Source organism: Nerophis ophidion, linkage group LG26 (assembly GCF_033978795.1).
Source record: "Nerophis ophidion isolate RoL-2023_Sa linkage group LG26, RoL_Noph_v1.0, whole genome shotgun sequence".
NCBI lineage: Eukaryota > Metazoa > Chordata > Actinopteri > Syngnathiformes > Syngnathidae > Nerophis > Nerophis ophidion.
In genome coordinates, this window is record NC_084636.1 from 10,420,102 (window position 1) to 10,438,126 (window position 18,025).

General features: G+C 38.9%; 1 protein-coding gene across 2 annotated transcripts in view; it reads left to right on the forward strand.

Moving 5' to 3' along the window:
* LOC133543763 (uncharacterized) overlaps nt 1-18,025 on the forward strand; it is a 41,866-nt gene that overhangs the window by 7,562 nt on the left and 16,279 nt on the right. The window contains exons 4-11 of one of the 2 annotated variants that reach the window (XM_061888540.1): nt 7,623-7,916; nt 7,979-8,243; nt 8,311-8,399; nt 8,463-8,497; nt 8,565-8,599; nt 10,397-10,565; nt 10,776-10,935; nt 11,010-11,142. In XM_061888540.1, coding sequence (XP_061744524.1) covers nt 7,623-7,916; nt 7,979-8,243; nt 8,311-8,399; nt 8,463-8,497; nt 8,565-8,599; nt 10,397-10,565; nt 10,776-10,935; nt 11,010-11,142 — 1,180 coding nt within the window. The remainder of the gene's footprint in view (nt 1-7,622; nt 7,917-7,978; nt 8,244-8,310; nt 8,400-8,462; nt 8,498-8,564; nt 8,600-10,396; nt 10,566-10,775; nt 10,936-11,009; nt 11,143-18,025) is intronic. The other variant, XM_061888541.1, reaches the window with a different exon arrangement.

The window sequence follows — 18,025 nt, forward strand, 5'->3', positions numbered from 1 at the left end:
AGACTCGGATACGCTCAAATTGCTTCGTCAGGTCGGTTTCTCGCTCTGAGATGTTTTTGATGATTTCTTTCTTTAATTCAAAGTCGGCCTGGGTTACTTGAACTAAAAATAAAAACTCAGATAAAAAAAAAATTTGATTCTTTCCATCCTTTTTAGGCAACTAGTTATATCAAATTACCGAGATAATTCAAAACAAGTCTTTCCTTTATTTTATCAAAAAATAGTAGTTTGAAATTACTTTTCCTCCCACTCTTAGCAAAAGTCTAATTTGCATAATGATGTTTTTTTTGGAGCAGACATAAATTTGACTTTTTATGGAATAATTTTCAAATAACTAAATTAAGAGATTTCTCTGGGAGGCAATACTTCTATTTGGAATAAATGATAAAATGTAGTATTGCACATTACATGCAAATACGTACTCATATTCAACATTGAGATTAATAAAGTGCACATTTTGAACGTCTTTCTTGAATAAAATACGTCTGTAAAGTAAAATGTAATATTGCACATTGCATGCAAATAAATAATCTCCAACATTTAGATCGATAAAGTGCAAACTTGAATCTTCTGTCTTTAATAAAATACTTATAAAATATATTATTGTACATTTAATGCAAAAAAATAATCAAGTAAAACATTAAGAATATTATTTCAGGCTTTTTCCATTCACACATCTTGGCGGTATGTGGAGCAACTATGTTCTAAACAAACTGTGCAGCGTGCAATCATTTCTTCCACACCTGTTGCCACAAATCCAAACCACCGACGGCACTTTTCTTTTCTTTGGAACGTTTACTGCAACATTTTCTTTTCCAGCTAATGGTGGTAATGCTTGTACATCGAAGAGTTATTTAAAGCACAGCAATTGGTTAAAAAACAACTCTTATCTCAAAACATTAAGTTGGGTCACCAACCTTTTTGAAACCAAGAGCTACTTCTTGGGTACTGATTAATGCGAAGGGCTACCAGTTTGATACACACTTAAATAAATTGCCAGAAATAGCCAATTTGCTCAATTTACCTTTAATACATAAATCTATCTATATATATATATATATATATATATATATATATATATATATATATATATATATAAAAATAAAAAAATGGGTATATCTGTCTGTCATTCCGTCGTATATTTTTTTTTCCTTTTACGGAAGGTTTTTTTGTAGAGAATAAATAATGAAAAACACTTAATTGAACGGTTTAAAAGAGGAGAAAACACGAAAAAAAAAAGAATATAAAATTTTGAAACACAGTTATCCTCAATTTCGACTCTTTAAAATTCAAAATTCAACTGAAAAAAATTTATTAAAAAAAATTAGTTAATTCAAATCTTTTTGAAAAACAATTTAAAAAAATTTATGGAACATCATTAGTAATTTTTCCTGATTAAGATTAATTTTAGAATTTTGATGACATCTTTTAAATAGGTTAAAATCCAATCTGCTCTTTGTTAGAATATATAACAAATTGGACCAAGCTATGTTTATAACAAAGACAAATGATTATTTCTTCTAGCTTTTCCAGAACAGCATTTTTAAAAGAAATTCAAAAGACTTTGAAATAAGATTTAAATTTGATTCTACAGATTTTTTAGATTTGCCAGAGTATTTTTTTTTTATTTCAATCATAATAAGTTTGAAGAAATATTTCACAAATATTTTTCGTCTAGAAAAAAAAGAAGCTAAAATGAAGAATTCAATTAAAATGTATTTATTATTCTTTACAATAAAAAAAAAACTTAAACATTGATTTAAATTGTCAGGAAAGAAGAGGAAGGAACTTAAAAGGTAAAAAGGTATGTGTTTTAAAAATCCTAAAATCATTTTTAAGATTGTATTTTTCTCTAAAATTGTCTGAAAGTTATAAGAAGCAAAGTAAAATAATAAATGTATTTACTAAATTTTCAAATTCTATTTGAGTTTTGTCTCTCTTAGAATTAAAAATGTCGAGCAAAGCGAGACCAGCTTGCTAGTAAATAAATAAAATGTAAAAAATAGAGGCAGCTCACTGGTAAGTGCTGCTATTTGAGCTATTTTTAGAACAGGCCAGCGGGCGACTCCTCTGGTCCTTACGGGCGACCTGGTGCCCGCGGGTACGGCGTTGGTGACCCTTGGTATACATGGTTTGTGTTAATTAGTGGGGTGGTGCCACAAACAGGTACCGCATTTTTTGGACTTTAGGGCGGGCTTAAAATCCTTTTCAAAAAACAATTTTAAAAAACAACAACAACAGTGCGCCTAATAACCCGGTGCGCCTGATTAATTATTGTTATGCTTACCGACCTTAGGGCAATTTTATTTGGTACATGGTGTAATAAGTGTGACCAGTAGATGGCAGTCATGCATAAGAGATACGTGTCTACTCCAGGATGACGCACCGGAAAAACTCAAGTTTATAGTTCTAAATTCCAGTCAAAATATCTTAAAAAATTAAATACAAATCACTATCCCCTGAGCAGTATTTTTTTAGTGAGACATAACATGTTTTTGGGCAATATATGTTCTGAAGAAGAAAATACAAGCTTGTTATAAGACACACATTTTCACAATACTAATAAGCATAGCCAAAAATAAGTTTTAATTTTTAATTTCTCATTTTAAGACAATTTTGACACGTTCCATTGCCAGATTTTTTTTTTTCTCAGTACAAGCAAAAATAAAAAAAATGGCCAATCTAGAGAGATCTGTAGCCTAAAACCAAGTTATATCTCACTGAAAAAATACCAATCAGGGTCTGGTGACTTGTATTAAGTTTGTTTATAGATATTTTGACTAGAAATTAAAACTGTATACTTTGACAGTTTTTCCAGTGTACCTGTTCAATAAATGACGCTAGCAAGTACTCGTAAGCAAGCTACACAAAAATTTTAATGTTCAAGTGAGACTATAGAACATTACACAGGGCTAGAGATGTCCGATTTTATCGGACGATAAATGTATTATCGGAAATTATCGGTATCTGTTTCAAAAAGTAAAATTTATGACTTTTATGACTTTTAAAAACGTAGGGAGAAGTACAAAGCGCCAATAAACCTTAAAGGCACTGCCTTTGCGTGCCGGCCCAGTCACATGATACCTACGGCTTTTCACATACTCAAGTGAATGCACGCATACTTGGTCAACAGCCATACAGGTCACACTGAGGGTGGCCGTATAAACAACTTTAATACTGTTATAAATATGCGCCACACTGTGAACCCACACCAAACAAGAATGACAAACACATTTCGGGAGAACATCCGCACCGTAACACAACATAAACACAACAGAACAAATACCCAGAACCCCTTGCAGCACTAACTCTTCCGGGACACTTCAATGTACAAACCCCACCTCAACCTCCTCATGCTCTCTAAGGGAGAGCATGTCCCAAATTTGCAGCTGCTGTTTTGAGCCTTGTTAAAAAAAAAAAATGCACTTTGTGACTTCAATAACAAATATGGCAGTGCCATGTTGGCGCTTTTTTCCATAACTAGAGTTGATTTATTTTGGAAAACCTTGTTACATTGTTTAATGCGTCCAGCGGGGCATCACAACAAAATTAGACATAATAATGTGTTAATTCCACGACTGTATATATCGGTATCGGTCGATATCGGAATCGGTAATTAAAGGCCTACTGAAACCCACTACTACCGACCACTCAGTCCGATAGTTTATACATCAATGATGAAATATTAACATTCCAACACATGCCAATACAGCCTTTTTAGTTTCCAAATTTCGCGCGAAGTATCCAGTTAAAAACATCGGTATGATGAAGCGTGCACGTGAGATTGTAGCGGACATTTTTTTTCCAGCCCGATCCAAGCTATAAGTAGTCTGCTTTAATCACACAATTAAACAATATTCTGGACATCTGTGTTGCTGAATCTTTTGCAATTTGTTCAATTAATAATGGAGACGTCAAAGAAGAAAGATGTAGGTGGGAAGCGGTGTATTGCGGCTGACTTTAGCAACACAAACACAGCCGGTGTTTCCTTGTTTACATTCCCGAAGGTGAAGCTTTACTCTGGAACAGAGCGGTCTAGCGAACATGGTTCCCGACCACATGTCAACCGGCAGGTTTCGGTGAGAAAATTGTGGTAATAAGTCGGCTCTTACCGTAGACATGAGCGGAGCTTGTGTCCTCCTGCAGCCGTGTGGCTTCCCTCAGAGACACTAGCGGGTCACCACACCCGTGGCCACAACCCTCCGACTTTTACCATATAATAACACAATAAGCAGATAAGGGATTTTCCAGAATTACCCTAGTAAATGTGTCTAATAACATCTGAAACGCTCCCACTGCCCTCGCCTTTTTTCCCCCCTAGTCCTTCACTCTAACTTTCCTCATCCACAAATCTTTCCTCCTAGCTCAAATTAATGGGGAAATCGTCGCTTTTTCGGTCTGAATCGCTCTCGCTGCTGGTGGCCATGATTATAAACAATGTGAAGATGTGAGGAGCTCCACAACCCGTGACGTCACGCGCACATCGTCTGCTACTTCCGGTACAGGCAAGGCTTTTTTATTAGCGACCAAATGTTGCAAACTTTATCGTCGATGTTCTCTACTTAGTCCTTTCAGCAAAAATATGGCAATATTGCGAAATGATCAAGTATGACACATAAAATGGACCTGCTATCCCCGTTTAAATAAGAAAATCTCAGGCAAAAAAGCAATTATCGGAGATCTCTACACAGGGCATTTGAAGGCCTACTAAAGGCCATTGTTTGTAATGGGAGCCTCCAACAAAAACAGCTATTCGGACCGAGAAAACAACATTTTCCCCATTAATTTGAGCGAGGATTAAAGATTCGTGTTTGAGGATATTGATAGCGACGGACTCACAATACGAAGGTCCTGCAGTCCTGGGTTCAAATCCAGGCTCGGGATCTTTCTGTGTGGAGTTTGCATGTTCTCCCCGTGAATGCGTGGGTTCCCTCTGGGTACTCCGGCTTCCTCCCACTTCCAAAGACATGCACCTGGGGATAGGTTGATTGGCAACACTAAATTGGCCCTAGTGTGTGAATGTGAGTGTGAATGTTGTCTGTCTATCTGTGTTGGCCCTGCGATGAGGTGGCGACTTGTCCAGGGTGTACCATGCCTTCCGCCCGATTGTAGCTGAGATAGGCACCAGCGCCCCCCGCGACCCCAAAAGGGAATAAGCGGTAGAAAATGGATGGATAGCGACGGACTACAAAAAATTCCATTCATCCATTTTCTTCCGCTTATTCCCTTTGGGGTGGCGGGGGGCGCTGGTGCCAATCTCAGCTACAATCGGGCGGAAGGCGGGGTACACCCTGGACAAGTCGCCACCTCATCGCAGGGCCAACACAGATAGACAGACAACATTCACACACACTAGGGACCATTTAGTGTTGCCAATCAACCTATCCCCAGGTGCATGTCTTTAAACTCTCCCAAAATGTACAGACTATAAGCTGCTACCTTCCCCCCCCCACCCCCCACGCTTTGAACCCTGCCGCCTGTGAAACGGTGCGGCTAATTTACGGATTTGTCACGACGCAAATAGTTTTCGTAAAGCACACGCAAAGACACTTCAATGGTGTGGTATTGTCTGCGCCGTGGTGCCATCAGTTGGGAGAGTCAGCTAAGTGCAGGTGCCGCTTCGAATAAAAAAAAAATAATAATAAATCAAGTCAAATAAACAAAAACGCGATTGCATTGGGACGGATTCAGATGTTTTTAGACACATTTACTAGGATCATTCTGAGAAATCATTTATCTTTCTATTGTGTTGCTAGTGTTTGAGTGAGTTTAATAGTACCTGTTAGTCGGAAGGGTGTGTCCACGGGTGTCTTGAGGCCAGTGTCTGATGGAAGTCGACGGCAGCTGTTTGGACAGCACAAGCTCAGCTGATCTCCGTTAAGAGGCGACTTTTTACCACAATTTTCTCCATGGAAACTGCTGGTTGACATTTGGTCGGGATACATGTTGGCTGGACCGCTCAGATCCATAGGAAAGCTTCACCTATGGGAATTTAAACAAAGAATCACCATGTGTTTGTGTGGCTAAAGAAGGGGTAGGGAACCTGTGGCTCTTTTGATGACTGCATCTGGCTCTCAGATAAATCTTAGCTGACATGAATAATTCCGCTGGTAATCGCAGCGTTAAAAATTACATTCAAAATATAACACATCGTCATACATTTGAATCCATCCATCTGTTTTCTACCGCACCTAAGGATTTTATCATCGGTGAGCTTCCGAATAAAAATATTAAAAACAATAAGAGACTTATTATGTGAAGATCTGTCACTTCGTTTCTGTTTGTGCTTCTTTGTTTCGTATTTACTTCCCATCAGTGCTTTTATTTTGTTTCCATTTCCTGTTTGTCCCGCTGAGAGCTGTGTTTTTTTTCCCCCACACCTGCTGCCAATCAGCATGTTTCTATTTATGCTTATCTTGCGGGTTCCTCAGGGCTCAAAGATTGACTATTGTTTAGAACTGTACATGCAAGACTGCTTCATTCTCCTCTGTTGGTGATATTAAAATCATCTTACCTGCTCTTCGCTCTCCTGGTTCCTGCATCTTGGGGTCGGTACTACTGCTGCCATGCGAGTTTGTGGCATATTGAACTCTATAAATGTTGGTCTTACTTACAAATGCAGACATTTAGTTGTATTCAGTGTTAAAAAAATATTATATGGCTCTCACGGAATTACATTTTAAAATATTTGGCTTGAATGGCTCTCTCAGGCAAAAACGTTCCCGACACCTGAGCTAAAGGCTTAAGCTTCCCACCTCCATCTTTCTACTTTGACTTCTCCATTATTAATTGAACAAATTGCAAAAGATTCAGCAACACAGATGTCCAGAATACTGTGTAATTATGCGGTTAAAGCAGACGACTTTTAGCTGTGTGTGTGTGTGCGAAGCGCTAATATTTCCGTCATCTTTCCGCGACGTTTTCAACAAGAAACTCCCGGGAAATTTAAAATTGCAATTTAGTAAACTAAAAAGGCCGTATTGGCATGTGTTGCAATGTTAATATTTCATCATTGATATATAAACTATCAGACTGCGTGGTCGGTAGTAGTGGGTTTCAGTAGGAATTTAAAAAATGTGTGAACATGTTTTAGTCCAACTTTGGTAAGCTACAAAGTCGCACCGCTGGATCGTTATATACCACCAGGACTTACCTTCCACGGCGTTCAACGCCAACCCATCTTGCCGTTCCAACGCTGTGCGAGGGGTTCTGGGAAATGTAGACTATGTACAGACCTGGCCGATGCTACAACGCCAAATTTTCTTATTATTGAGAAGACTTTGAAACCGAAATACTGCACTACTGATAATACCGTTAGATGAAGTTACGATATTATGTAACTGTGTGCAGGACGAGACTCTCCGACATTAGACGCCATAGCTACAAAATCGCACCGTTGGATCTTTATATACCACCAGCACTTCCCTTTCACGGCGTTCAACGCCAACCCATCTTGCCGTTCCAACGCTGTGCGAAGGATTCTGGGAAACGTAGATTATGTACAGACCTGGCCAATGCTAAAACGCCAAATTTTCGTATTACTTAGAAGACTTTGAAACCGAACTACCGCAGTACTGATAATACCGTTAGATGAAGTTACGATACCATGTAACTGTGTGCAGGACGAGACTCTCCGACATTGGACGCCATGGCCCGAGGAGGGACTGGAGACGTTTCAGAGTTGTTGGTGGTCCCAACTCCTCCACACAGGATTTTGGATCCGGTCTTTCCAGTGGTTCCTCCAGTGGTTCCTCCAGTGGCTCTGCCAGTGGTTCCTCCAGTGGTTCCTCTAGTGGCTCCTCCAGTGGTTCCTCCAGTGGTTCCTCCAATGGTTCCGCCAGTGGTTCCTCCAGAGACGCCAGCCAAACCATTCAGCCTGAAAACCCCCGACTTCATCCGGCCGCCTGCGCTACAAGGTAATGTGTGGACTTGAAGGTATTGTGACGTTGGTACTAGCCTTGGTTGCGTTCTACTTTAGAGATCCCTGCGGCGTCTTTGGAGTTCTCTGAAACGGACCGCAGGTATGTGGGACGCGTTGACGTTGGCGCCCGTGCCGAGTCCACCGGTCCGGATATTCCACTCGGCATGAAGCTCGCGCCATCGGACGGTATTAATGTCGCGATGCCAGGAGTAGCCCTGCAAGGACATCCTGAGTTGGCTGTTAGAAACCCGGACAAGCCACTTCCCTTGCGGACTGAGACCTCCTTTCCCAACCCGGCTGTGGACGGTCTTGCCATGAGGCGGTAGGACCCGCCCATCGAGCCCATTTTTTTGAAGTAGGACGATCTGAGTTTGGTTGTATTTCCACAGGTTTACTACGGACAATTATTTCTCTGAGGACGGGGCCAAAAAGAAGACAAAGACCGGCGGCAACAAGAGAAGGAAGAAATCTCTAAAAAGTAGGAAGTAGACAATAGACAGACACACGTAGACAGGTCTATTGATGATGTCTCTGATCACAGATCCCTATGCCGAAACGCCTCAGGAAGGTGTAAGTGTGAGTGTTGATTATCTGTCAAAAAGAGTCACAGTGAAATATCAACTCAACCAGACTTCTTTTGCAGCGTGAAGAGAAAAACAAGACGGGCAGGTTTGGAAAGTAAGAACTCAATTTTTTTTCTTCTCATTAATTTGTTTGTGTTTTTCTTTGCACTGCCATTGATTTTGATCCTGCAGAGAACCCCACGAGCCCACATTTGTAGTCGTTATAAGTAGGAGGAAAGTCATGCTGTTTATTACTATCGCATTTTTCTGAAATAACAGGAAACTCAGCCATGTCTGGAATCTTATTCGTTAATTTTTTTTTTTAAATCAAGTATTTCTGTATTTTTAAGTCATTTGACTAAATATATTTGTAAGAAATGTGTGCTTTTTTTATAACAACCAAGTAAGTTTTTATTAATTTTAACGTCATTTTACTATAATTTTTATTTTTTACTTCTTATCTTACTTATAATCCGTTTTATTCTTAAAAAAAAATAAAAACAACTTTAATTAAAAAAAAAAAAATACAAAAAAAAAGTGAAATAAAAGGATTGGAAGAACTTTTAATTGTACTTATTTACTTACTCTTTAAATTTTGTTACTCTTTAAAAATATGTTTTGGTATTTCAAAGTACATTTTGATTCCTACAAAGAGATCAGGTGAGTTTTTTATTCGTTTTAAAGCAATTTTACATTGATTTATTTTTTTCTTTTTACCCTACTTAATCCTTTTATTGCTAAAAAAAAAAAAAAAAAAAAAAAAGTTAAAAGGAATGTAAAAACTTCTAAATGTACGTACTTACTGTTTAAATTTTCTTAGTTTTTAAAAACAGGTTTTGGTATTTCAAAACAGACCAAGTAAGTTTTTATTAATTTTAAGGTAATGTTATTTTTATTATTGTTTTTTTTTTACTTCTTACCTTACTTAATCATTTACATATTATAAAAAAAAATTTAAAATTTTTTTTTCAAATTCAAAGATATATAAAATACAAGAAATGTCAGAACTTCTAATTGTACGTATTTACTCTTAAAATGTTATTAGTTTTTAAAAATATGTCTTGATGTTTCAAAGTACATTTTGATTCCAAAAAAGAAAAAAATGTTCGTATTTATTTTACTATTTTATTTATTATTTTTTTACTTCTTACCTTACTTAAGCCTTTTTATTCTTAAAAAATATATATACATATTCAAAAACAACTTTTTTTAAAAATAAAAAATAATATATATATATATATATATATATATATATATATATATATATATATATATATATATATATATATATATATAAAGAAATGTTAGAACTTCTCATTTTACTTATTTACTCTTTAAATTGTATTCGTTAGTTTTTAAAACTATGTTTTGGTATTTCAAAGTACATTTTGATTCCTAAAAAGAGACCACATTTTTAGTAACAGCAAAGTAAGACATTTGTTTATTGATTTTAAGTGTATTCATTTTTTTTTACCTTATCTTTTTTTTTAAGGTGACTTAAGTATATGTTGATCGCTTTATTCTGAAATAAAAATATTATTTTAACAATTGGAAAGCGGGACCTTTTTAATTGTATTTTTTCTAATTGATGTATTTTAAAGAACATGTATTATCTTCAATGACAAAATAGCCTTTTTTTCTGAATAAAAGCAAAATATTCTTTTTTTTGTTCAATATATTTTTTTATTATTTTACTTTATTCCAAACAAAAAAATAGGGCCTGTTTTTGCGTTTTTTTCATCTTTTTTATTTGGATTTATTTTCGGTATGTAAGTGTGTAATTCGTATTTTTTAACACTTCAAAAAATTGTTTCTTATGCAAATTTTTGTTCCGTTCATCCTCTATTTTGGATGTATTCCATATAGAGGTGCATGTCTAAATATATTAGTGGTATATATTGTGGTCCACCAGAATTGACAAGAAGGTGGCGCTAGAAGGTCCTGACGAGAAGGAGCTGAAAAAGAGAGAGAAGCAGCGCCTGGAGCGAGAGAAGAAAGAACAGAAGGAGAGACAAGAGAAGGAGAAGAAGGAGCACAAGGAGAGGGAGAAGAAGGAGAACGAGATGAATAAAAAATTCAAGGTGAGTCGAGGGACTGGGGATGATGGCGACATCTTAGCATACATTCCTTAATTCCTCCCCTGAGCATCGCCTAATTAGTTTGTGAAAATATTGCCTTGTAGCTGCTGAGTATTAGGAAGGAAGAAGAAGACTTAGAAGAGCGCCTCTACAGGCGGGAGCCAAGTACTGCGACCAAGCAATCATGCATTACTTTCCTCATCCCTGAATTAGATCTCCGGTAATGAGGAGGCCATTTACAACGCCACGGTCACCGGGACGACAAAAAGGCAAAAGGACGACCTGCTGGTGGAGAACGGGGACATGGTCAGCATCATCCGGACCACCCGATGTCCCAAAGGCAGATGGTTAGCCCGCGACCTCGCCAACAACTGTGAGTATAGCGGGTCGTGAAGCTCCATGAGCAAAAAAAGTGACTGGTCGTCTGTGATTCTGTTGACCGCCTAGACGGGTATGTGGCTGTGGAACACCTGGAGCTGGACATCAAGGAGATGTTGGCGATAGGAAAGAAAGTTCCCGCCACTACTCCGCCAAAGACCATCAACCTTGTGGATTTGGAAGCCTCCAACACAGGGAGCAGGTATGTTTGGAAAAAATTCATTTGTTTTGAAATGTCCATCCATCCATCCATCTTCTTCCGCTTAGCCGAGGTCGGGTCGCGGGGGAAGCAGCCTAAGCAGGGAATTAGATTAGATAGTACTTTATTCATTCCGTCAGGAAAATTTAAATTTTCAGCACAATCCCATTCAAGATCAGACAAACATTATAGGGGGACAGAACAGGATCGCTGACGGGTCTGCCGGCTTCCAGCGCCCCTTACAAAAAAGATGAGATACAGGTAAACAAGGGGGAGGGGGGAATGGGAGAAAAAAATAGAATATTAAAATACAATAAAAAAAATCGGTCTTCGCCTGGGCCCTGGAGAGGGGGTGCAGACTGAGGCCAAGGGAAAAAACCAACTCATAGCCATAGTACACATCCCTCTTACATGTGTGTAAGAGGGAAACATCAAACATCAAAAAACACAGAGGATATTAAAGACATTAAAGCAGCAGATACAACCAGACACTTCTACATACAGCTATGAATAAAAAGTGTGGTGGCCTCTCCGGTGTTCCATGCCATCGTCCGCTGGGGAGGAGGGAACATGGCCAGAGACAGGAGCAGACCCAACAAAGCAACCAAGACAGCCGACTCCACTCTCGGCCGCCAACCAACTCTCAGCCAGTGTCCAGTCCGCATGGATGAGTGAGGATACGTCCAAGGTGACCGAGGTGTCCGACACCTGCTCACCCAGCCAAGACACCGCGAAGCCTCTCCGTCCCAGCGCTCAGTGCTAGCTCCGCAGCCCTGTCCCCTCATCCACATCTCCTCCAGTCCCTCTAAACCGACTACGGTGTGGCAGAGACCCTGCAGCTGGTCTCCATGGCCAAAAGGCTCCCGGGAGGCAGATCCAGAAGTCCACAAAAAGCACCACAGAGGTCACGAAAGTGCCAGCCCTTGTCACACAGTCCCAAAGGGTCCCGGGACCAAAAGGCAAGAAAATATAATAACACATGAAAACAAGAGGGAAACACAAAAGGATGACACAAGAGCACAGAGCTTTTGCCAACAGCAGCCACTACAGCGGTGCCATCTTGGGAAAAAAAGCCCAGAAGAAGCCCAGAGTTTCCTCTCCCCAGCCACTTCGTCAGGCTCTTCCCGGGGGATCCCGAGGCGTTCCCAGGCCAGCCGGGAGACATAGTCTACCCAACGTTTTCTGGGTCTTCCCAGTGGCCTCCTATCGGTCGGACGTGCCCCAAACACCTCCCTAGGGAGGCGTTCAGGTGACATCCTGACCAGATGCCCGAACCACCTCATCTGGCTCCTCTCCATGTGGAGGAGCAGCGGCTTTACTTTGAGTTCCTCCCGGATGACAAAGCTTCTCACCCGATCTCTAAGGGAGAGAGCCGCCACTCGGCGGAGGGAACTCATTTCGGCCGGGATCTTGTCCTTTCGGTCATAATCCAAAGCTCATTACCATAGGTGAGGATGGGAACGTAGATCGACTGGTAAATTGAGAGCTTCGCCTTCCGGCTCAGCTCCTTCTTCACCACAACGGATCGATACAGCGTCCGCATTACTGAAGACGATCCACTCTTCCCTCACTCCTAGGGGTTCTATCTAGTGGTACGCCAAATAATCACTTCATTAAAGTACCGGATTTTCCGCACTATAAGGCGCACCTAAAAAACGAAAATTTTCTCCAAAGCTGACAGTGCGCCTTATAATCCGGGATGCCTTATATATGGACCAACATTGAGCCACAACAGGTCTCACAACTACGGTAAAAAGCCGCCGATTTCATTTCCCCCCATAGGAGAAGAAGCGCGCGGTGCATGCTGGGGGCGGTATAGCTTGGTTGGTAGAGTGGCCGTGCCAGCAACTTGAGGGTTGCAGGTTCGATTCCCGCTTCCGCCATCCTTGTCACTGCCGTTGTGTCCTTAAGCAAGACACTTTACCCACCTGCTCCCAGTGCCATCCACACTGGTTTAATTGTAACATAGATATTGGGTTTCACTATGTAAAGCGCTTTGAGTCACTAGAGAAAAGCACTATATAAATATAATTCACATATATGACTGCGCCAGGCGGTGCCGTTTCATTTCCATTTATGTGTTTATATAAAGACCCCAAAATGGCTCCTATTAAGAGACCTGATTTCAGGAAAGCAGGAATTGTCACTGAACTGCTAGACAACAGCAGCAACACTGACTCCATTAACGACATCTCAAAATAGTGCAAAGCAATAACAATATATCAATAACTCAATGTTGCTTAAACGATAATGTCACACAACACAAAACACAAAATAAACATGTAAAGCTCACTTTATTAAGTTATTCCTCATCCACGAATCCCTCAAATTCTTCTTCTTCAGTGTCCGAATTAAACATGCCACAAGAGGTCTCGCAACTACGGTAATCAGCCGCATAACTTTTTTTCCCTCATAGAAGGGCGCAATGCATGCTGGGATATCCGACTGCGGGAGGCGTGCCGAGTTTAAACTCAAGGCGATCAGTCAGAGCAGCAGCGAGAGAATTTAACATTAACAGCAGCGACACTGACTCGTTTAATGACGACTTTGACGAGACGGAGCCGGGCTAGTTGGATGCCATATTCGCCCAACTGTTTAATTCGAACACTGAAGAAGAAGAATTTGAGGGATTCGTGGATGAGGAATAACTTAATAAAGTGAGCTTTACATGTTTATTTTGTGTGTTGTGTTGTGTGACATTATCATTTGAGCACGGTTGAGTTATTAATATATTATTGCTTTGCACTATTTTGAGTGTTACTATATTGTGATTGGACTAATGTTTGATTTACCGTAACAGTATCAGACTGTTTTTTAGTGTTTATTGAATCAGGGAAAATAATAAAACAGCTGTTTATTCATTTTGGGAGTGAACGGAGTTGTCAGAACGCTGGTTTGTAATCTATTAATAAAGTTTGACTGACCTATCTGACTTGTTTTGTTGACATTACCTTTAGCGCAGCTCCATCTAGAGCAGGGGTCGGGAACCTTTTTGGCTGAGAGAGCCATGAAAGCAAAATATTAAAAAATGTATTTTCGAGAGAGCCATATAATAATTTTTAACACTGAATACAAATAAATGTGTGCATTTTTAAGTAAGACCAACATTTTAAGAATATAATAAGTATTTTCTTTTTAATAACATTGTTATTCTGAAGCTAATGAATAAAATAGTTCTTACCATTAATGCGACTTCTTGAACAGGAACGGTAGAAAACGGATGGATGGATTAAAATGCATGAGAATGTCTTATATTTTGAACGTTATTTTTAACACTGTGATTACCAGCGGAATTATTCATTACTTATCGCTGTGTTTTTCAACCACTGTCTAGTGTGTCGTGGGAGACATTATGTAATTTCACCTAATTGGGTTAATATTTTTTGCAAACCTGTAACTATAATTCAAAAACGTGCTGTTATTGAGTGTCTGTGCTGTCTACAGCTGGCAGAGTAACCGTGTAATACTCTTCCATATCAGTAGGTGGCAGCAGGTAGCTAATTACTTTTGTAGATGTCGGGAACATGGTATGTCGTGATCACAATATGCCGGAAGCAGTATGTAGTTAAAAAGGTATCCAACACTTAAACTAAAAATAAACAAAAGGCGAGTGCCGCTAAGAAAAGGCATTGAAGCAAATCAAAACTAAAACTGAACTGGCTGCAAAGTAAACAAAAGCAGAATGCTGGACGACAGCAAAGACTTACAGCGTGCGGAGCAGACGGCGTCCACAAAGTACATCCGCACATGGCATGGCCATCAACAATGTCCACACAAAGAAGGAGTGCGTCCGCACAACTTAAATAGTCTTCATTGTAAAAACAAAGCAGGTGCGATGAATAGCATTCAAGGAGGACATGAAACTGCTACAGGAAAATAACAACAAAAGAAGAAAAGCCACCAAAATAGGAGCGCAAGTCACACAGGAAAACACCGAAAAAAACTCAAAATAAGTTACGGCTTGACAGTACACCTACATAGAGACAAGAGCTATTGCGAGAACAATTTTTTTGGGGTCAATATCGGCTACTGAGTTTAATTTTTCTTATGTTTTCTGCTGGTGGTGCGCCTCAGAATTTTTTCAATGAAAAAAATGTGTTTTGCCTCAAAAAAGGTTGAAAAACACTGACTGATCGTGTTAAGCAATGCCAGCTATGATTTATCTGAGAGCCAGATGCCGTCATCAAAAGAGCCACATCTGGCTCTAGAGCCATAGGTTCCCTACCCCTGAACTAAAGCATGGGTGTCAAACTCTGGCCCTTTTATTCGGCCCTTGAGGTAATATCAAATTGACATTAGAGCTGGCCCGCCGGTACTATAAAGGCACTGCCTTTAGTATTGGCTACAATATGTTGTCACGTCCGCTTTTCCTCCATACACACAGCGTGCCGGCCAAGTCACATGATATATGCCACTTGTACACACACTGAATGCCAAGCATACTTGTTCAACAGCCATACAGGTCAGACTGAGGGTGGCCGTATAAACAACTTTAACACTGTTACAAATATGCGCCACACTGTGAACCCACACCATACAAGAATGACTAACACATTTCGGGAGAACATCCGCACCGTAACACAACATAAAGAGAACAAATACCCAGAAACCCTTGCAGCACTGACTATCACCAACCATAACCCCCCCCCACCCACCACCACCAACCCCACCCATCTCATTATTATTCTATTTATTAGCCTGTGGAAAAATGTAATGTTGATATTTACCTTAGAAGGCTGCAAATAGAAAAGAGGCATTAAATATTTTATTTAAATTGTATTTATTTGAACTTTTTTTTTTCCATTTGTTTTTTGAATGTTAATTTTGCACTATTAAGTTTGATTCATTCATTATTGTTATTTTATTTTCAAATGTATTATTAGCCGGTGGAAAAAGTTTATTTTGATATTTACCTCAGAAGGCTGCAAATAGGAAAAGAGGCATTGAATTTTAATTAAAATTTTGTTGGATATGACATTGATATTTTTAATTATTATTATTATTAGAAACTGGATTTTGCATGTCACTATAAAGTTATATAAGCCTTGCTTGTTCAATATTTAAAAACAAACGTGTTTGGGTCCTTATTAAAAGGTTCATTTGTTCAACCTTGGCCCGCGGCTTTGTTCAGTTTTAAATTTTGGCCCACTCTGTATTTGAGTTTGACACCCCTGATCTAAAGGATTGATAACGTAACCCCAGCCTTTACTGTAGCATCTATTCTACGCGCCTTATAACGCGGTGCGCCTTATATATGAACAAAATATTCAAATAAGCCATTCATTGAAGGTGCGCCTTATAATCCAGTGCGCCTTATATATGAACAACATATTAAAATAGGCCATTCATTGAAGGTGTGCCTTATATATTAACAAAATATTAAAATACGCCATTCATTGAGGGTGCGCCTTATATATGAACAAAATATTAAAATAGGCCATTCATTGAAGGTGCGCCTTATATATGAACAAACTATTAAAATAGGCCATTCATTGAAGGTGCGCCTTATATATGAACAGAATATTAAAATGGGCCATTCATTGAAGGTGCGCCTTATAATCCGGTGCGCCTTATATATGAACAAAATATTAAAATAGGCCATTCATTGAAGGTGCGCCTTATATATGAACACAATATTAAAATGGGCCATTCATTGAAGGTGCGCCTTATAATCCGGTGCGCCTTATATATGAACAAAATATTAAAATAGGCCATTCATTGAAGGTGCTCCTTATAATCCAGTGCGCCTTATATATGAACAAAATATTAAAATAGGCCATTCATTGAAGGTGCGCCTTATATATGAACAAACTATTAAAATAGGCCATTCATTGAAGGTGTGCCTTATATATGAACAGAATATTAAAATGGGCCATTCATTGAAGGTGCGCCTTATAATCCGGTGTGCCTTATATATGAACAAAATATTAAAATAGGCCATTCATTGAAGGTGCGCCTTATATATGAACAAAATATTAAAATGGGCCATTCATTGAAGGTGCGCCTTATAATCCGGTGCGCCTTATATATGAGCAAAATATTAAAATAGGCCATTCATCGAAGGTGCGCCTTATATATGAACAAAATATCAAAATAGGACATTCATTGAAGGTGCGCCTTATATATGAACAGAATATTAAAATAGGCCATTCATTGAAGGTGCGCCTTATAGTGCGGAAAATACGGTACATTGTTCAAACACATTGCTACTGTTCAAACTGTGTGTAATGTTACGGTCGTCAAAATATTAAATATACTTGTTAAATAAAATCTCTGCATTGTTCCTATTGAATATTTTGGTTACTGTATTTTAAGGTTGCTCATTATGGTGGTACTTGGAGAACCAAGTGTTTTCTGAGGTGGTACTTTATGAAAACATTTTGACAATCACAGAGTTAGAAATTTTAATAAAATAATGTGTTTGATAACATTAACAATGATTTAGTCTGTAATTAGCCTAATATACACATTTTTGATACCAATGCAAATGTCCAATAAAGCTAATGAGATAACGTAAATACCGTATTTCCTTGAATTGCCGCCCGGGCGCTAATTAATTTAAAACCTCTTCTCACTCCTGCGCTTACCAAAGGCATGTGGTAAAAGTAAGCATGCGCTAACTATTTTAAAACCTCTTCTCACTCCGGCACTTACTAAAGGCATGCAGTAAAAATTTGAGTGTGATGTAAGCTTGGATCTTAAATCCTACTGCAGGGTTAGGGAACCTATGGCTCTAGAGCCAGATGTGGCGCTTTTGATGACTGCTTCTGGCTCTCAGATCAATCTTAGCTGACGTTGCTTAACGCGATAATTATGAATAATTTTGCTGGTAATTACAGTGCTAAAAATAACGCGCAAAATATAAAACATTCTCATGCATTTAAAT